Source organism: Astatotilapia calliptera, chromosome 3 (genome assembly GCF_964374335.1).
Source record: "Astatotilapia calliptera chromosome 3, fAstCal68.1, whole genome shotgun sequence".
NCBI lineage: Eukaryota > Metazoa > Chordata > Actinopteri > Cichliformes > Cichlidae > Astatotilapia > Astatotilapia calliptera.
The window spans coordinates 1,428,028-1,449,014 of NC_137424.1; the positions used below are offsets into that span (position 1 = coordinate 1,428,028).

The window sequence follows — 20,987 nt, forward strand, 5'->3', positions numbered from 1 at the left end:
GCCCGTTTTCAGCCAAATTACCTCAAGTTGCTGCTAATTTTAGCTTCTGGGCGGCGAGTTGCCACATTACTGAGCTCCGCCCACTAACACGCCAGCTCCCCGAGGCTCAAAGCAAGCTCACAGCTACAAATATGAGTGTTAGCTCGTCACTAACCCATGCCCCCTGGTGTTTGCATGCAGTCACTGCATTCAGCAGATCCTAGAGGCTGTGCTGCACTGCCACCAGATGGGTGTGGTCCACCGCGACCTCAAGGTGAGTCGATACAAACGGTCTCTCTCTGTCCTTTTGTCCTGATGCTTTCCAGTTATGCTCTTTCCTTTTCCCTGTCAGTATTCTGAAGTTCTCATCAAAACACTTGGTCTTCACCAGCAAAAGTTGGAACATTTCTCTAAAATACAAGGAACCAACAATGGCTGCGCGCCTGTTTCTTTAAAGAGCAGCGTCTGCTTAGTGTCAAAAGTGTTGTTGGGTAATGATTGTTGTGCTAAGTTCAACTGTTGAGGAAATTCAGTGTGAGGCTATAATTTGAATGGTCCTTCCAGGAACGACGCCCTCACGGAGCCATCAGCTCTGCATCTGTAACCAGGTCAAATGCTTTACGTGGAGCCGCTGAGCACATTGTGGTGTCTCATCGTGGGTAATTGCACTAATGCCTCCGCAGCGGTCTCTCTAATGCTGCTCTCCTCCTGTGGTTCGCTCCCGAAGCTCTAATTTGTCAATCAAATGAAGCGGGCGTGTCTGAGGTTTGCTTACCTGCAGCAGTAAGCTGACGTTTTGCATCTGTCGGCTGCCCTCGCCCCGCACTCTGATTGGCTGTTGCCAGGCAGCTGCCACAGTTGACTGCAGAAACACAAAGAAAAGCAAATGCAGCCGAAACAAACGAGCGAGCGGGAGCTGTAGAAACAGCCACGTTTTTGTGTGTGTGCACTCGTGTGATTCGATTCCTGCACATGATGGTCTGTGCAAACACACACATGCTGTGGAGGTCGATGTGTAGGAAAGAGTCCTGGGTTACACATGCCTGCACAGTGACGATGTTTTCTGTTCACATAAATCCAGCGCAGTCATCTTACACTGTGGAGGCTTTCTGTCAGTGTAAAGATTTAACATCCTGAGATGCTTGAATGTAAGAAAAAGGAGTGTGATGATGAAGCAGCGCTGCTGTGGTCAGTGAGAGGCTTAAACTGTGAGAAATAACAGGAAAAGTTCTTTGTGCAGACAGAGTCTGTCCTGTTTGTGTTTCACTGTAAACCCACAGTTAAAACCAAATGTGCACATTTATAAAGCAGGAACTATTACTGCTTTCCTTTGGTGCTGTGTGGTTGGTCACAGGGAGTCATTGTCAGTAGAAGCTGAAGCATTTCTGCCCGTCTCCACGAGGACCAGCTGGACGTTCTTTGGTGGGTTGGCTCTGGGGCGCTGGCCTTATGTTGACACCCCGCTCTAAGACTTGATCTCTGTTGTTTCCGATTATCAGCCTTTGTAATATCCACATTATCCTCCCACATATTCTCCAGAGACACAAGAATAGAAGCCACTCGAACAGCTCCGACAGAGTGTTGGTGATCAGCCAATGTCAGCGCAGCCAATGAGGAAGCGCGGTGTTCAGTCACAGGCGGAGAGGATTTTGATGGCTTTCTGGATCTAATCTCGTTTATTTGTCACCTTTCTGAAAGTTTTGTTCTGCGTCTCCCAGAAAATCTCAGTAATTTGTTGCATTTGTGATAAAGCTGTAAAAGATCGCAGCTTTATTTCTAAAGCACTGCAACATAAAGTGCTGCACAGAGTCCAGACTGAGCAGGCTCTGATCCATCAGCTCATTGGATCTGCTCTTTGACTCACTGTGTCAGACACAATCCAATCTATCACAAGAAGGGAGCACAAACCCTGATGTGAACTGTGCACAAATGCAGGACGTGCTGGTGCATTGGTGCATGCTAAAGGCACAAACCTGCATCCTGCACGGCTCCATCACTGTTTGTGTTCTTCGCCCTGCGTTTGACTATCTTTGCATGCGTCTCATCCAGGCCTGAGAGCTGCAGTAGGTCAGTTAGAGACTGTGGCGGCGCTTCAAGGGTTCAGTGACTGGATTCATTATTAGCAGCCCTTAAAGCACACTGGGGGCCTTCCATCCATATGGCCCCATCTGAGAGATCATAAATAGATTATCAAGCACAGTCAGGGTGTGCGACACAATATCCACTAGAAGTGAGTGTCAGAGTTGTCTGTGGACCGAGGAGAAGCTTCTTTTTCCTGTGGGAGATCCTCAGCTCTGAGCATACAGAATCAATAAGGATCCAGTGCAGTCAGATATCAAAGGAGGCACTGGTGTGCTCTAGGTGTGTTTCCTCTGGTAGTGAGATGAAGGTGGAAAGCAGCCCTCATCCTTCTCCACAGGGCGGAGGTTTACGTTTCAGCTAACCAAGAGAAGGAGCTCTCAGTGGCTGAGCGTTAGCCTCCGCGGGCGAGGATGACTGTGAGTACAGAAAAGCAGTGTGCTACAGTTAGTATATACCAGTGGGCACGAGGATGGAGAGAGCTCATGGCTCTGGCATCACAGTGACTCTTATCTCGTGGTTCCAGGATTTGTCCCTCAGAGAGATTTATTGTCATTGCACAGTCGTGCAGTGAACCTGGAGACCTGTCCCACGTCGGCACTACGTACAGCAGGACAGGACAACTTAAGTACTAAAAAAGTGCATGTTTATTGCACCTTGTTATAAATATTGTTGTTGTTACCCCCAGAAAGGTCCAGGGAGGCATCCACTCAGGTCAGCTGTTAGCACTGATTAGGGCCTCAGCAGCCCCAATCTCCTGCCCGACGGCAGCAGCTTAAACACCCGGTGAAAGAGGAGGCCCGCTGACTCTGTACACGGTCCGACAGGAAGTCTCAGGTGGCAGCAGGAAGTCCAGCAGTTTCTATTAGTCTGCCTGTTAGTGGCGTTTTGAAAGCAGAGCTAAGTCAGCGAACAGCAGCCTGGCGTAACGGCCTGTTGTTCCGGTGGGAGATGGCAGCGTTGTAACAACTGACAGCTGATCCGTGACCTCTGGATGGGACCTGGAGCGAGTGTGGGCTTGAAATACTGCAGGTTAGAATATCAGTGATGCACTGATGGCAAATATGTTGACCTGATGTTGCTAAAACCATCTAGTCGACACGTGCAAAGGAAACTGTAGATGCAATCCCACCATTTACTTCCAATCAGCTGGTCCCAACTCCGGCCTGTTAAAAGGTGTCTCATTGCCAAGGTGTCACGTATATAACCAAAACCAGTGAGCTGTCAACACCTTCACCAGTTTCTTACTGGTTGGTTACAGAAGAATTTCCAAACGACTGACGGTTGCAGTCAGCATCCAGAGGTGGAAAGACCAGGGCCAGGCTGACCCGGTGTTTGGAGGTCAAAGACACATCAGCCAACATTAAAGGGGGCGGGGACATCAGGGGGCGGGGCTCAGATACCTGAGAGGAGGATGAACGGGAAAATGAACCTAGGATGTGTGAATGCAGCTGTTGAAGGATGAACCTGTGGCAGACTGATGTCGTCAGCCGGGTGGAGATGAGCATGTTCATGACACAGTGATTGTGATCAGAGTGCAGGTGTTGCTGTCATGTTTCAGCTCAGTGTGGGCGTCGTCCACAAACTCCGTCTGATGAGTGATTGGCTCTCACTGACGCTGAGGTGTGGTTGGACAACAAGCTTGTGTTGTGATCAACAGCAGCTTGTGTTGTTGTTGTGTGCGTCTGTCGTGTTGACATCGAGGAAACTGCTTTGAATATGTTGACGAGCGCTTCACGTGTCCTCCGCGGCCGCTCTCACGCCCCGCCTGGCTCGCTCGTATTGAAAGAGTCGTGCAGCCGGGCTGAAGCGACCTCAGACTGAGGCTGATTATGATCGGGCTCAGCATGAGTCAGTGCTGAGTTTGTGTGCAGAGGCCTCCAGCCCAGCCATTAGTCTGTCCCGGACGCTCTCTGACATCAGTCCTTGATGATGCTGTGATAGCCCCTCCTACTAGCTGCTAGCAACCAAAGTCTTGATTCATGTTGAGCCTCATTGTAAAGTCCTGTCTTGAGCCGCTGCAGGATGCTGATGTTTCCTGTTCTTCACTCCAAGCCAGAGAATCTGCTTCTAGCCAGCAAGCTGAAGGGCGCTGCAGTCAAGCTGGCAGACTTCGGCCTGGCCATCGAGGTTCAAGGAGATCAGCAGGCGTGGTTCGGTGAGTGACCGCAGTTTGGTCCGTGTTAGCGTGACTTACCTGTGTCAGCGCTGCGACCTTCATGTATCAGCTGACTGTTTTAAAGCCCAACATGAATGTCAAGAAAGATGTCAGTGTGCACTCATCCCATCAAAGTGAATCTGTGATTGTGGGATGTGTCTAAATACTGGTGATAAAACTAATGACATAACACACAGGTTAGCTGTTTTGCACACGTGCAGTCTATCAATATGTTGTGTAACTACACACGAGCCGGTACATCTGTCAGGCGTTTGCTCTCCAACGATGTCACTGTGTCAGCACACCCTAATACCCCACAGAGACGAGGTGCTCCACTGCTGCCGGCTTGCATCAGGGTGGAGGTCTGGCCTACTTGTCTCCATCTAGTCTCTGTGGAGCTCTGAGATAATTAGTCTGTTCCCCCAGCACCAGCTTCCATCTGGAACCAGTTCATTTTATGCCCTAACTTAAGTACCAGTTGGACGTCCCCCATGAGCGTGTGTGAGCCAAAGCACACGCCTGGTGCAGAGTGCTTTGATTGCAGCTCTTAAACCTTGCTTTACGAGGCCTCTGGTCCTACCTGCTTAGGTAACGAGCTGTGGGTCGTCTGTACAAGCTTCACTTGTGTGTCTGTGTTTCAGGTTTCGCTGGGACACCAGGATACCTGTCTCCAGAGGTGCTGAGGAAAGATCCCTATGGCAAGCCAGTGGACATGTGGGCCTGCGGTAAGAGACGAGCAGCGTGTCATTCTGTCCTGTGTGCTGCTCTGTGGCAGCCTCTTGGATTAATCACTGCTCTCACTAGTGAAAGCAGCACATCTGGCTGCAGCTGTGGGAAACACATGCGTGCAGCACACCTGTCCTGACTCAGACCACAGCAACAAAGGGCGGTGTTGTTTGTGGTCGTAGCGGCAGATACGGGTCCTTTTCATCTTTTGCAGGCAGACGGCCAATTAAAAAGCCCGTCCCTGGTAACACCAGCAAACAGAAGCGCTCAGTGTGTCTGCATTTACACAAACAGCAGCTGTTTGACTTTGTCTGCTGCTCATTTAGAAACAGCTGAATGCAAACAGGTTGTCCTGGTGTGACGTTAGTGAACACAAGCCGGCCTTTTTCCTGAGGCTCGGTTTGCTTTAGTAAAGACGTGAGCTCTCGGTTAACTTTGGTTTCCGCTGCTCGTAGGAGTGATCCTCTACATCTTACTCGTGGGCTATCCTCCCTTCTGGGACGAGGACCAGCACAGGCTGTACCAGCAGATCAAAGCTGGGGCGTATGATGTGAGTTACACCGTGCAGCCACGCACACGTGCAGAGAAATGTGTTCCTTTTAACAATAACGGTTAGCTAAACTCCAAATGGTTTTCACGATGTCGTTGAACAGTTTCCCTCCCCAGAGTGGGACACGGTGACCCCCGAGGCCAAAGACCTGATCAATAAGATGCTGACCATTAACCCAGCCAAGAGAGTGACGGCCACCGACGCACTCAAACACCCCTGGATCTGCGTAGGTGTCGCGCTCCCTAACCCGGGCAGGTTGTGTAGTAGCGTTTAAGCTTGTGACACTGCCTGTGTGTTTCCACAGCAACGCTCCACTGTAGCATCCATGATGCACAGACAGGAGACTGTGGAGTGCCTCAAGAAATTCAACGCCAGGAGGAAACTCAAGGTAGGCGGCGGCAGTGAGCGGTGCACATCTAAAACCCTGAAAACCAGAGCATGCTCATCCTGCTGTGACGCTCCCCTGTCCATCTCTCTCCTCAGGGTGCCATCCTGACAACGATGCTCGCCACTCGAAACTTCTCAGGTACGACCTGGAGTAAAGGCTGACAGCCAGTCATGGCCCGTGTTGTAGCGACTCCCTATAATGCCGTTCACATGTGTGGTTCACATGTTGAGGTGCTGCCTCGGAGTCCTGCTGTGTCCTGATGTTCTGGCCTTTAGAGCCCATTAAGCTCGGTGCTCCCCTTTAAGCTGCCGTTAACAAAAACTGGAGTGAGCGTGCAGATCGATGCCGTCCACGGGTGCCTTTAAAGGGCGAACCATTTCAACTGAACCAGTATTGATTTGTGTTTATGACTAATGACAGGAAAGCTGCTCATTCCACTTCTGTCTCAGCTGTGAGTGCGATCCCTCTGTTTACCTTTGTTTTTCTTTCTTCCTCCTCGTGTGGTAACTCGTGTGTAAGGTAAGAGTCCTCGCTGTAGCTAGCACGTCTCTGCAGCGCTGAGCTACACTGCCAGGTTTGAGTCCGGGCATGTGTGTCTACCAAAACTCCACTGTGGGTCAGTTTGTGCATTAGCGGTCATTGTAGAGGAATCAAAGCTGGTTTACGAGGCCTTTGCCATCCTGCAGACTAAGTGTGAGAAACGGCCTCAGTATTGACTGCAGAGGGGAGCAGACGTCTCTCGCTTCCAGTCAGATGTTGTATCGTTAAATATACATATAAAATATATTAGACCCACTGACAGAGCGGAACTATCACATGTTGGAGTTAATCCTTTCAATGTGTGTAAATATGATGTAATTTCAATAGAAAAACATCACAGGGATATAAAAACAGTTAAGTTTGATGTGTTTTAATTGATCAGAAGGGAAAAGTTTGCTGTGTGCAGACAGAAAGCATTGATTATGTGATGGAGCTGTTCCATGTGTATCTCACAGCAGCAAAGAAAGGATCTGCTGTTGATATAAAGTTCGACACGTATCGATGCAAAGTCATTAAAAACGTATTAAAGTTCCTGCTTTTAAAGCTCAGCTGCTCCTAAATAGACTCGTAATTATATCATCTCCTTTAAATACTGGCCCAGACAGACGTTTCTCTTCAATGGCCGCCAAAAGACAGCTTTGGTCACTGCAAAGCTTCGATCAGTCACTCTACGTGCTGTGATTTAGTCTCACCCTGACAGACGATGCACCAAACTGCTTACCTCTGCCGCTACAATCACCTGCTTCATGTCTCACAGCGTCCTTGCATGTCGACTGTAAAGTTCATTAACCGGCCACAAATACGTGAGGGAAGCTCAGAGTTGCTGCTCGGTGTTCTTGCTGAAAGAGCAGAGTTTCCTCTAAATGTGCTCCGTGTCTCCTGAGGTTTTACCAGCTGAATCTAACCGCATGCTCCCGTCTCCGTTACTGCTTTCTTTGGGCTTTTTTTGTCTCCTGACTTTGCTTTTTCCTCTTCTGCTTCCGATGGTAGGGCCACTCTGAGGCTGCTAGTCATTGAATGGACCTGCTGCATGTGCCTGTGTAGTTGTTCAGCTGGCGTCTGATTTCCTCCCATTGTTGTCTTTGTTTCCACAGCAGCCAAGAGCCTGCTGAATAAAAAACCGGATGGTGTCAAAGTAAGTACCGTCACACTCCAGGTTACAGATGTACCTTATTGTTGACAGCAGGTCGTACTGCACACCCCACTGGACCCCCGTGGGTTTGCTCTCATGTTTGAATACTGTCAACAAAATGGACATTAATGAAGCTTGTCTTCAGACATGCATCCGTCCTACCAGGTGTCACAGGTAGTTCGTCATTTTTCACTCCGTTGACTCAACATGAAGATAAACTCTTCAATTCACGTTTATGACTCTTTTAGGAACATGTGCATCTGAAACAGCACGGTGGCACAGCGGTTAGCGCTGTTGCCTCACAGCTAGAAGGTTCTGAGTTCAACTCCACCATCAGGCTGGTGGAGTTTGCATGTTCTCCGTGTTTGTGTGGGTGCTTTCCGGGTACTCCGGCTTCCTCCAACAGTCCACAGGCAGCGGGGTTAACTGGAAACTCTAACTTGGCGTGCGTGTGAATGTGTGAGTATGTGTTAGCAGTTAGCTGTCCAGGTGTGCCTTGCACCTCTTGCCCTAAGACAGCTGGGATTGGCTCCAGCTCCTGAGACTCCAGCATTGATGGAGGTCAGTAGTACTTATGTCATCGTACGTATATGGACAGTTGACCGTTTGAGAGTCATCCTCCTTGGTTGCTGCTGGTATGCTAGGCTATGCTGCTTTACCCAGTATCTCAATTAGAGTTTCTATTACATTTGCAGGTTCTGTAGGTGTTGGGGACTGTGGATACGGTTTATAGTAGGGCAAAACAGCATGTTTACAAATCCCAGACACAACGATGTTGTCGGTGTGCTCAATAGTGAGAAAGAAAGAGGAAGCAGAGCTCTGCAGAGCTCCGCAGCATTGCTGTTGTTTGATTTGACAGTTCTGTGAAATGTGCTGCATCATCTCTGAGGCTCATTAAATAGCTCTGGTTTCCCTTTAAGCACAGTCCAGCCTGTCAGAGGGACTCGTGTTCCTGCCTGTGGTAGTCCGCTTGTCTTCATGACCTGTTAAAAACGTGTTGCTGGTTTCATGAATTTGACTTGTTGCATTATGTGAAAGGAAGTGCTTTTTGCTAAGTATGCATTTTAGTCACCATCGTGTGGTTTCATTTACTACTTTGGACACAAATGAATATGCAGTGGATTGATGTGAGTTACGTTTCACAATGAGACAAAGACGACGTTTCCTGTGTTCACGCAGAAAAGGAAGACGGACAGTGCAGAGCACGTGGGGGTACGTCTGCTGCTTTGGTAGCCAGACCAGCTTTTCAAGTAGTTGGCAATAGAGACCTCGTTGTGTTTCCACCACAATCACAGTGCTGCTTGAGGCTGGGGAGGCACTGCATGACTCACGACACAGAAACACTATAGTTTGGGCTGAATGTGTCAAAGCAGCTTTATCATTGTTATTATTAAAGTCAGAGATGCCTTTGAATCCGTGTTCAACATTTTATTCAGAAAATGTAGGATTTAGGTTTGAAACCTCTGAAATACTAAAAATTAGTGTTTTTATGTAAAACAAAAATAACGTTTTAAAGTTTTCTGTGTGAGGTCCACCTGTTCTGGTGTGCAGGGCTGACCTGAGCTCATAACCACTGCTTGCTGACCAAATAGCCACTTATGTACACAATCTGTAGCTTTCTTCTTCTCCTGCATACAGCAGTGTTGAATAGATTAATGCTTATAGTGATGCTAGTTTCACGCTGAACTCTTTTGTTTGCTTTGTTGCACAGATGGGAACAGATTCCCATTCCTGACCCACGTGGACGTTAAAACCAGGAGTTCCACTGTCAGCATTAAATAAAGTCATGTAGTGTGTCCCCAGCCGAGACTAAACCGCAGACACTGGCACAGTAGATGACACAGCTTAAACCATAGATTCTGAATGTGTGCATAGTTGTGGTTTAGATTCGTTGAATTTTCACGTCGACGTGGAGTTGATGTGATCTGATTGTTTCGTTGTCGGGGTTTCTTAAAGTCGGCGTCTCCGTGGTGTGTAAATGTGACGCATGTTCCACATTTCTGAAACAAAAGCACGCACAAGGAAAACAACTTTCCACAGTGACCGTGTGCTGTCAGGCACAACTAATGCCGTTTAAAATTAAATTACCATATTTCGCTCATTTGACTCCACTGACGGGTGAAGGCAATAATGCTAAATATCTGAATCATGCTACACTAAATCAATAACTCTGTTATCTCTTCATCACTCCTGTTAGTAGGCGGGGCGTAGTAGGCCGTGACTGAACTGCAAAAAGTGTAACGTTGAACAGAGTATCTCAGAACTGCAGCTCTGGAGTGTTCCCAGTATACAGTGGTCAGTATCTACTAAAAACCAGTGGTGAACAGGGTCAGTGATGCATGTGAGGAGCAAGGCCAGTGTGGTCCAGGGGCTCGGTCATCCATGATAGTTCCTCTTCCTTATCCCATCTGTCTTGGTGTTCTTGGAGCAGCACATGTGTACCCTTGTGTAGATCCTTCACAATCAGCCCCCTGTTTGTCCTGTCAGGTGATCAAGCAGTGCTGTTAGCTTCTTCAGGCTGCAGACGGGGCTCACGTCGGGTCCTGGGGCCGTCCGGCTCTTCGTTCCAGACACTTGTTGTTGGATGTCTGCCTTTGTGATGCTGACTGGCTCTTGTTCTCTGGTCTTATGTCCACCAGCCACTCTGCGTTTGTATTTTTCTCTTTTCTTTTTCTCCCAGATGTTCTTCGAGTGTTCGAGCTCTGGTCTGTCTGCCTCTGATATGATTGCCTTGTAGCCAAGAGTACAATCTGGATATATCTTCAGGCTTCATGACCAAACCTGTGAGCCTCTGGCAGTTTCTACAGCCTCAGTTATTGTTGTATTTTTTCTTCGTCTAATTGTTTTGTGAGAGCCTTCACACCAGCGGCCTGTTGCGGTTGTGCTGTAGGGCGCTGGCAGTGCTCATTCTGTTCCTGCTTGCACAAAGGAGCAGATATTGGTCCAGCTCTGCTAGAGTAACTGCCGTCTCCTAGACTCTCCTACAAGTCTGAGACTGTGATACAAGATACAGCAAACTGTCTGGCACTGGGAGTTGTGCGTTTGTGAAACACCTGTGCAACCTTTGTATGGCCCCGGTATCAGACCACACTGCTGCACTAACTTCAGCCAAACTCCAGCAGGTGAAACTAGCAGCCCACACTGTTACCCACCTGATCAGATCAGGAAGTCTGATTTAAAAAGTTCCTTTGATTCTTTTTAGCTGTGTGTGTGCATGTAAAATAATTCACACAGTGATGTCTGGTAAAGTCCCCTAACCTGCTGTAGCTTAATCAAAGTAGTCACAGCGCCTGAGAATCTTTCTTTAGGATGAACGATGCATTTTATCAGCTTTGTGTCTGACTGTCTCTGCTGCTGTCTCTGCTTTCGTCTGTGCTGTTGTCTCTGCTGCTGTCTCTGCTTTCATCTGTGCTGCTGTCTGTGCTGCTGTCTGTGCTGCTGTCTCTGCTGTCGTCTGTACTGTTGTCTGTGCTGTTGTCTCTGCTCTTGTCTGTGCTGTCGTCTCTGCTGTCGTCTCTGCTCTTGTCTGTGCTGTTGTCTGTGCTGTTGTCTCTGCTGTCGTCTCTGCTGTTGTCTGTGCTGTTGTCTCTGCTCTTGTCTGTGCTGCTGTCTCTGCTGTCGTCTTTGCTGTTGTCTACTGTTGTCTGTGCTGTTGTCTGTGCTGTTGTCTCTGCTGTTGTCTGGGCTGTTGTCTCTACTGTTGTCTGTGCTGTTGTCTGTGCTGTTGTCTCTGCTGTTGTCTGGGCTGTTGTCTCTGCTGTTGTCTGGGCTGCTGTCTGTGCTGTCGTCTCTGCTGTTGTCTTTGCTGTTGTCTACTGTTGTCTGTGCTGTTGTCTGTGCTGTTGTCTCTGCTGTCGTCTGTGCTGTTGTCTACTGTTGTCTGTGCTGTTGTCTACTGTTGTCTGTGCTGTTGTCTGTGCTGTTGTCTCTGCTGTTGTCTGTGCTGCTGTCTGTGCTGTCGTCTCTGCTTTCGTCTCTGCTTTCGTCTCTGCTGTCGTCTCTGCTTTCGTCTGTGCTCATGTCTGTGCTCTTGTCTGTGCTGTCGTCTCTGCTCTTGTCTGTGCTGTTTTCTGTGCTGTTTTCTGTGCTGTCGTCTCTGCTGTCGTCTCTGCTCTTGTCTGTGCTGTCGTCTCTGCTCTTGTCTGTGCTCTTGTCTGTGCTGTTGTCTGTGCTGTTGTCTGTGCTGTTGTCTGTGCTGTTTTCTGTGCTGTTTTCTGTGCTGTCGTCTCTGCTCTTGTCTGTGCTGTTGTCTGTGCTGTTGTCTGTGCTGTTTTCTGTGCTGTCGTCTCTGCTGTCATCTCTGCTCTTGTCTGTGCTGTTGTCTGTGCTGTCGTCTCTGCTCTTGTCTGTGCTGTTGTCTGTGCTGTTTTCTGTGCTGTTGTCTGTGCTGTCGTCTCTGCTGTCGTCTCTGCTGTCGTCTGTGCTGTCGTCTGTGCTGTTGTCTGTGCTGTTGTCTGTGCTGTCGTCTGTGCTCTTGTCTGTGCTGTTGTCTGTGCTGTTTTCTGTGCTGTTGTCTGTGCTGTCGTCTCTGCTGTCGTCTGTGCTCTTGTCTGTGCTGTTGTCTGTGCTGTTGTCTGTGCTGTTTTCTGTGCTGTTTTCTGTGCTGTCGTCTCTGCTGTCATCTCTGCTCTTGTCTGTGCTGTTGTCTGTGCTGTCGTCTCTGCTCTTGTCTGTGCTGTTGTCTGTGCTGTTTTCTGTGCTGTTGTCTGTGCTGTCGTCTCTGCTGTCGTCTCTGCTGTCATCTCTGCTCTTGTCTGTGCTGTTGTCTGTGCTGTCGTCTCTGCTCTTGTCTGTGCTGTTGTCTGTGCTGTTTTCTGTGCTGTTGTCTGTGCTGTCGTCTCTGCTGTCGTCTGTGCTGTTGTCTGTGCTGTTTTCTGTGCTGTTGTCTGTGCTGTCAGCCCAGCCAGTGAAGCAAACACACACATTTTAATAATCAGTATCTTGCAGTAGACAAAGAGAAGAAGTATCAACCTGTTGTTGTACCCTGGTGCATGCTGGAATCAGCACACAGACAACTAGTAGAACAAGTGTCATTTACCTTATTAAATTCATGACAGCAACTGGGTCATTTTTTCCTCTCCACTCTCTGTTCGCTGTCTAACTTTGAACTCTGGGGATCTAATACTGTTTGAATATTCCACGGTCTATTAACTCATGTCCTAATAACATTTCTTGATCGGAGGTTTGATCAGAGGAAGTTAATTTGATGAGCCTCTTCGACGGCTGAACTGATGCTGAAACGTTCCCGGTGGGGTGGCACACGTGACAGCGACTCCTGAGCACAATGTCCCACTTTTGCTTCCACAGCAGCTGCTTGAGGAGTGACTGTTTGGACACTAAGCCTTGTCACTTCTGCCCTGTTCCATCTACCTGCCTGTCTGTCCACTCTGTCTCTCCAGATCAACAACAAGGCCAATGTGGTCACCAGTCCTAAAGAGCCTGTCCCCACTCCTTCTCTGGTACACTGTCTGCCTGCCTTGCTGCCTGTGTTTGCATGACTCTGTCTCTAACTGTAGATCTTTCATTACTTCTGCTCTGTGTAATATTTTACTTTCTGTTGTCGATGGTCACTGTTGTTTTCTTGTTCTTTCCATTTGAAACGTCTTTGTTGTAACATGAGGGTTGCTTTGTACATTGCTCCATTGCTACACATGGGCTACATTCTCCTTTGTTGTTGATGCCAGCTGTAATGGTACTGGGACCATTGCAAGCCAGCTGTGGCTAATACACTGTTGGTTGTTATTGCATTGAGACAATTAAGGTATGAAGATGGAGGAGTTCCTCGATGTTAGAGGCCGGCAGGTACAAAGGTCGCTGTTAGCAAAGCAGAAGGGAAACAGATCCGACTCATAAAACCAGATTTATGAAACACGCCAAAGTCAAATCACAAGCTGTAGTTTTCTTACACCCCCAGCTGGATGCCAGTATTCACACTAAAGTTCACCTCCTTCATGACCCTAATATATCCTCACCAGAGTGTCTGCTAGGTGCACCTCTGTACAACTGCTCATCAACACAAGTATCCAATCAGCAAGCTACACAGGAGAAACTCAGTGGGTGGGGTCAAGACGGGCTGCTGAAGTTCAGAGCATCAGAACATCGAAGAAAGACAGTTTTAAAAAGCGTGGGTAGAAAAGCTGGATGGGCTGCAGTGTGTATTTTGGAAACTGCTGATCCACTACGGTTTCCCACCCAACAATCTCCTGGCTTCACAGACAATAGTACCAAAAAGAGAAAATATCCGGTGGGCGGTAGTTCTTTGGGCCAACAATGTCAGAGCAGGATGGCCAAACTGCTTCGAGTTGATAAGAAAGCAACAGTGAGTCAAATAACCACTGATTATGCCCAAAGTATGCAGAAGAACATGAAATGGGGGCTGTTTTCTTTGAGCACTATTTCAACAGCACAGCCGCCCTGAGTGTCCACCCATCTTATGACAGCTGGTTCCAACTGGTTAATGTCTCGTACTGGGATCAGTCCAGACCAGAGCACCACTGGGATGTGGTGCAGCATTATTTGGACCTGCAGCTGCACAATGCTGTTGTGTCAGTGTGGACAGGAAGCTCCAAACCTTGTTGAATATATGCCACAAAAGGCGTACCTAATAAAGTGTCTGGCAGAGGAGAACATAAGTAGATTTTTTATAAACAATAACCTCACGTGGACCTGAAATTGATCTCATCTTCAAGTCTAGAGAACAGTTGTGAGGTATTTTGTTCTGGCACCCGTTCATGTCCAGGCTTTAAGAACAGTCTAGTTTAAATATGTGTTAGTCCCCGTAGTCTCCTCTGCATTTAACCCACCCACACAGTGAGTGGGCAGCACCCACACAGAGTGGGCAGCACCCACACACTGAGTGGGCAGCACACAGTGAGTGGGCAGCGCCCGGGGAGCAATGTGTAGGGACAGTACCTCAGGGTAGCTGTTCAGTGGATTCAAACCCCCAGCCTTCTGTCCGTATCTGATTGCAATGATCAGTTCATGAGTTGACAAACCCGTCACATGTGCTGGAATCACAGACGTGATTGGTGATTAAAGCTTGTCTTTAAATGGATATCAGAGCTTCTTGTGTTTTCAACCCCTGGTTCATAAATGAGACAGACGTCAGTCCACTCAACAAATCTGCATCCTTCTCTAAATGTCCCTCACTAAGTCTGATAATGCAAACATGCAGTTCAGATTAATACTTCCAGGTTCCTGCACCAATATAAGAGTGGGGCTCGTGTAGCACAGTGGCAGAGCTCACTCACAGCTTCACCCTGTTGACAGGAGTTGGTCTGCCTCAGGTTCGCAGCTGCTGAGTTTGGAGTTGACATGCAGGGAAACCGTCCTGATCACGTGTCTCTTTATAGAAGTACTTTGATGCTTCAGTGAGCGTTCAGCTCTTTACAAACATTACACCACCATGTGTGTTCCTGTCGTTGTCATCCTGGCACTAAGCAGAACCATCTGTGGGTGTCGTCGCAGCTTTCAGTGCCAAATCATCTCGTGTCTGCAGTCGTAGTCATTGCTGTAGTTGCAGTTTTGTTTGTAGTGATGACCTGTTTTCCCTAAATAGCAGCTGTTAAACTTCCCTTCACTGCTTTCACTTGAGTCCATTTTGCTGAACGCCTGCGTGCCAGTCTTACTAATCGACTTTCACTCAACGTCTCCTCCTCCTCTCAAATCAGGAGCCTCAAACCACTGTTATCCACAACCCAGCTGATGGAAATAAGGTACACGGCTGATCGCCTGCTGATCTGAAGCTGCTGCTGCTGTTCGTCACCATTTAGACTAGAAGTTTAATGCTGCTTCTGATGATGGTGTTTGTGTGCCGTTGCTCTAATTCAACGTCATGCAAGAAAACAGCCGAGAGATCTGTGAAATACTGCACGTTATAAACTGTTGCATGTAATCATTTGGACGTAATCTTGGTCATCTGCTTACTGTGACGAATATCATGTTTAATGTTTAAATTGTGCATCGTGCTGAGGTTGTTTCTTTGGAGAAGCATCATCATGTGCTGTGACCAAGCAGCTGTGCATGTTGTTGGACACAGCAAAGAGACAGCACATGGATACCAGAGCCATCCTCAGTGCTTCTCACAGTGTTGTGCAAACGTATGGATCTACATCAGCGCGTAAATCCATAAGACATAGACAGAAATGCATGCTTGTGTTATTGCTTTGTGGAGTGAGGATATTGTGATAGCTCATATGTTATATGTGCGTAGTCTGCTGTGTAGATGCATATGCAAGCTGGTAGGGCTGCACGATTTTGCATAAAATGAGAATCACGATTTTTTTGGCTTAGAATTGAGATCACGATTCTCTCACGCTTCTCTTTTCCAGTATAAATATTTATTGCACTTATTAACTGCACATCAACTTCGTAACAGTTGAGACTGAACATAAAAACAATAAATAAACATAAAACAACAAATGTCTCACGTTTTGTTGTTGCAGCAAAATGTTGTACTGCTTGAAATTCCGTCTCCACCGTTGCTCGACGCTGCGTGTACAGAGCAGGTAGTGCAACAATAGAAAAATAGTTGCGGGACGGCACTGTGTAGTGTTTGTCTAGGGTGTTGATCGTTTTCCTAAATCCCTCGTTTTGCACAGTGTTGATGGAGCCATATCTTTGGTCAGGTGATAAGTGATAGCCTCCGTAATGTCTTTGTGCCTGCGGGAGTTCGACGTGTATAGGGAAGCGCTGTATAAGGTTCCCGTTATTGATGTTTGGGTGGTTGACCGGGACGGATTTTCTCCTGTCACTTTCTCGTCATCCCTGACGTGCTCTCCGTTGTTGTTTCCCTGCTAATTTTAGCATCACACGGCACAGCTTCTGTATCACGTGGTATAAGGCTCCGCCCTTGTCATTTGTTGAGCAGGAAGAGTGAGCGCTTGTTTTCATGCAGAGTACGTCCCGGGTCAAAATGCGGTACAATCGTCGTCTTTTTAAAAAAAAAATTTTTTAATCGTTGTCATTTGGAAATGAGATCGCACATAAGTATGAATCGAGATCGCGATTTTCTAACGATTAATCGTGCAGCCCTACAAGCAGTTGTTTCATGTGAACAAGGATACAACATATTAAAGGGTTGAGGATGCTGCTAAAGATAAAACTGCCTTAATGAGACAAAGTATTTCAAACATGTCCACTTTAATCACATCTTGATGCCAAGTCCACTGTTAAGCTTCAAATGATAACACAAAACAACATTTTGGTCCCTGAAAGAAGAAATTATTGAATATATGAAGCTTTGAAAGTAAGAGATTTCACCTTTCGTAAGACTTCAAAAAGGCAAAAAGGGGGAAAACCAACGTTGGTAATGAGTAACAAGTCCTGACAAGGTCATTTTTGTCTCATCTGATTTTAAACTATCGTTTTGAGCTACACAACACTGAGACATGATTTCTGAGAAAGCCAAACAAATGTCTTCAGCATTGGCTTTGGCCATCTGCTCAATCTGCTGATTTAACTCCAAGTTGTAACAGGTGTTCAAGTAGGTGATGGTGAAATGCCTGAACATGGAGCAAACTGATGTCAGTGAAACTGTTATACTCAGGCTTCCTCTGGTTTGTCCTTCTGCAGGAGTCCAGCGAGAGCGCCAACACGACCATCGAGGATGAGGACGTGAGAGGTAGGGCGGTCCAGATGTAAACTACACCTTGTTCACAGGATGACACTGCTTTGTTGTCTGTTTTTACACTAGTTAGTCAGTGAGTTCAATATATGTCTGAGTACTGACAAACACACAATGTGCCATCATCTGAAGAAACACAGGAACAGATGAAAAGCAAAATCTTTATTTATCAGGAAGCATGTATAATGTAAACAGAATTGGTCCTAGCACTGAACCCTGTGGAACTCCATAACTAACCTCAGTGTGTGAAGAGGACTCTCCATTTACATGCACAAACTGGAGTCTATTAGATAGATATGATACAAACCACTGCAGTGCAGTACCTGTAATACCTACAGCATGTTCTAATCGCTCTAATAGGATATTATGGTCGACAGTATCAAACGCTGCACTGAGGTCTAGCAGGACAAGCACAGAGATGAGTCCACTGTCAGAGGCCATAAGAAGATCATTTGTAACCTTCACTAAAGCTGTTTCTGTGCTGTGCTGAGCTCTGAAACCTGACTGAAACTCTTCAAATAAACCTCTGCAGATGATCTGTTAGCTGTTTGACAACTACTCTTTCAAGGATGCTTGATATGAAGGATTGATGACAGCTGGCTCACAGATGGCTTTTTCAGTAGCTGTGGTTCAGTGAATTTAATGTCAAATCCAGTGCCGTTAATTTCTCTCCCAGTCTCTTGCATCTCGTGTTTAAAGGAGCTGATGTGTGTCTGTTGTGTGTTCGCTACAATTGTGACCTTTTGATAGAGCAGATTCTCAATCATTCACATAATTCAGATGTATTAATGTGCATGCCAGCCTATACACGAGACCTTTGCTTTACAATGGCCTCCATTGTTGCTCGTCCCTGTTTCTCTGTTGCATAACTGACATTAGTGCGTGATGCTAACCTTTTGCGCCCAGAAGAAGTTGTAACGATTGACGTCCTGTAGCCTCCACGGACCGTGATCTTCACAGATGACGTTATGATTTGTAGAGAAGAGAAAAGGGAGCCTGGAGAAGTGAAGTTATGCTCTGCAGATGAGAGGAAGTCATTAAAAACACGCGTGTAAATGAAATCAGATGAAGATGCACTTAAATGCCAACACACGGTGAACAAGAAGAACAGGCGGGCTGGAGTGGGCAAAGCTGAGTGTCAGGGATGACTGGTGATCTCAAGAGTGAAAGGGAAGGTGGTGCAGGAGCTGGAGGTGGCAGAGATCACTGGGGGTGACCAGGACGAAGAAGGTCAGAAATGAGCCAATCAGAGCGATGGCTGAGAGTGAGGGTATGCAGATAGAGAGCTGAGGGGGACAAAAGAGGGTGAATATGCAGTTGGCAGGCAAAAGGAGAAGAGGAGGAGCACAGATGAGATTCAGGGATGTGGTACAGCGTGGGCACCGGGGTCACCTTACATCACTGCATCGTTCCTCCATGAACATCGCTGTGCATGCTGTCATTTCCTGCACGCCTTTCATGTTCAGTGTTCTTCATCTTCTGTTTTCTCCATCTCACTCTCCTCTTCATTCCTCCTCCATCTCAATCTCATTCTCCTCTTTGTTCCTCCTCCATCTCATTCTCCTCTTCATTCCTCCTTCATCTCCATCTCACTCTCCTCTTCATTCCTCCTTCATCTCCATCTCACTCTCCTCTTCATTCCTCCTTCATCTCCATCTCATTCTCCTCTTCATTCCTCCTCCATCTCCATCTCATTCTCCTCTTCGTTCCATCTCCATCTCCATCTCACTCTCCTCTTCATTCCTCCTTCATCTCCATCTCATTCTCCTCTTCGTTCCATCTCCATCTCATTCTCCTCTTCATTCCTCCTCCATCTCCATCTCACTCTCCTCTTCATTCCTCCTTCATCTCCATCTCACTCTCCTCTTCATTCCTCCTTCATCTCCATCTCACTCTCCTCTTCATTCCATCTCCATCTCATTCTCCTCTTCGTTCCTCCTCCATCTCATTCTCCTCTTCGTTCCTCCTCCATCTCATTCTCCTCTTCGTTCCTCCTCCATCTCATTCTCCTCTTCGTTCCTACTTCATCTCAATCTCATTCTCCTCTTCATTCCATCTTCATCTCATTCTCCTCTTCGTTCCTCCTCCATCTCCATCTCATTCTCCTCTTCGTTCCTCCTCCATCTCATTCTCCTCTTCGTTCCTCCTCCATCTCATTCTCCTCTTCGTTCCTACTTCATCTCAATCTCATTCTCCTCTTCGTTCCTACTTCATCTCCACCCATCCTCTGATTTCTCCATCTCAGCACCGTCCCCCTGCCCCAGTCTGCAGATCTACCACCTTAAGCACTTGGACCCCTTCACTTCTCACCTGCCTTCATCCAGCTGCCTCTTACCCACCCCTTGCCTTTCGTGCTCTTTGTCTTCATCGTCTTCTGCTTCGTCCTCCTCTTCTTCCGTCTCCTCCTGCTGGTTCTCTCCCAGTGTTTGGCCCAGTGGTGAGGAGTGCTGCCAGTATATCCTGCGGGCACTGGCGGCCGCCTTCGTGCTCCTCTTCTTCACGTCGTCCTTTATGATCCTTTTCACTGACCATCACACCATGTGTCACTGCGGCCCCCAAACATGCTCACAAGACCCCGGCCCCCAGAGTGGCGTGCCCCTCAGTGACTCCATCGACTCCCAGTGTAAGTCGCCCTCCTTAATGCCTGAAGCTGTGCGCGTCACCTAATTGTTGATATTATCTGAAAATGTCTCTGAGCAGGGATGAAGAACATAATGACTGATGTGATCCAGATCAGGACCTTTGTCTCACGCTGTTAGAAAGCTTCCTCACAGCAGTGTGTGCCGTTAGCTCTGCTTCTTTAGACGCCAACTTAGAATCAGCTCCAACAGGTGAAGAGCGAGCGATGGATGTTTGCTGACCAGACTGTTTATGCATTCAACCAAACCAGTTTCCCTGCTGCTGTGGGACAGCGCCACTCACTGGTCACTGTCACCACTACACTTTGTCCTTTTTGCTTTGGCAGCTTTTGGGTTGGAGGTTTTGACTCATCCTGCTCATAAAATGAGTTGTTTCGTTTTCTTTAGAAAGCCTCTGATTAGAGTTTAGATCCTTATTGTCCCTGTGAACATAATGACTGCTGATTGTCTTTGTGCTTTATTACAGACTGTTTTTGTCCTGACTAAATCTGTCATAGGGAAAATGTGACTGATTACCTGTAAACCAACTTTGGATTTATTATTTTGCAAGATTCCAGAAAGAAAAAGCAGAAAAGGAGCGTTTAGGTGATCGTGTTCATAAATGATGTTAAAGACGCTGAGGGTGTGTAGTTCTGTGTCGTTCCTGTGTAGGGCCGCATTAAACATTTGCTTCATTTGTTCATAAAGTTAATAATGATGGTGAGAAACCACAGCAGCCCCTGAGCTGTTGTTTCTTTTTGTGTTGTTGTTAATAATAAGTATTAAATTAGACTTTATCAGTCACAAGCCTTTAAAGTAAACGGGAGTGACTCAGCATTCTGACTCCTGCTTCACCTCTAGCCGTGTCCAAGTACTTGCCAAATGTTGCCTTTAATTTTCCTGTTATTCAATGAAACCATTTCCTTCATACTATTCTGACTGAGTCATCTCACCCGTCCTACCCGAGTCTCGCCAACACTCGGCGTGTTCTCCGTGACCACATCCTGAATCTCCTCCGTGGTGTGCCTCTGTTCCTCCTGCCTCCATATTCACCATCTGATGTTCACATTTCTAATCGTGTCCATGCCACAGTCACAGCATCTCCAGTTCTGCTCCAGCTTCGTCTCCTTTCTTTGGTGATGTGATCTCCAAAGCGTACATGATAGCAGGTCTCACTTGCATCTTGTAAATC

General features: G+C 47.3%; 1 protein-coding gene across 16 annotated transcripts in view; it reads left to right on the top strand.

Annotated features, from left to right (window-relative positions):
• The window catches only part of camk2d1 (calcium/calmodulin-dependent protein kinase (CaM kinase) II delta 1), a 75,132-nt gene that overhangs the window by 47,376 nt on the left and 6,769 nt on the right, over positions 1 to 20,987 (top strand). For 2 of the 16 annotated variants that reach the window (XM_026159701.2, XM_026159720.2), the window contains exons 6-16: positions 181 to 253; positions 4,114 to 4,216; positions 4,858 to 4,941; positions 5,398 to 5,492; positions 5,596 to 5,718; positions 5,797 to 5,880; positions 5,976 to 6,018; positions 7,515 to 7,555; positions 8,732 to 8,764; positions 15,223 to 15,267; positions 17,126 to 17,174. In XM_026159701.2, the coding sequence (XP_026015486.1) occupies positions 181 to 253; positions 4,114 to 4,216; positions 4,858 to 4,941; positions 5,398 to 5,492; positions 5,596 to 5,718; positions 5,797 to 5,880; positions 5,976 to 6,018; positions 7,515 to 7,555; positions 8,732 to 8,764; positions 15,223 to 15,267; positions 17,126 to 17,174 (773 nt within the window). Of the gene's footprint in view, positions 1 to 180; positions 254 to 4,113; positions 4,217 to 4,857; positions 4,942 to 5,397; positions 5,493 to 5,595; positions 5,719 to 5,796; positions 5,881 to 5,975; positions 6,019 to 7,514; positions 7,556 to 8,731; positions 8,765 to 12,951; positions 13,012 to 15,222; positions 15,268 to 17,125; positions 17,175 to 20,987 lie in introns of all 16 variants that reach the window. The other 14 variants (XM_026159662.2, XM_026159683.2, XM_026159710.2 and 11 more) reach the window with 7 other exon arrangements.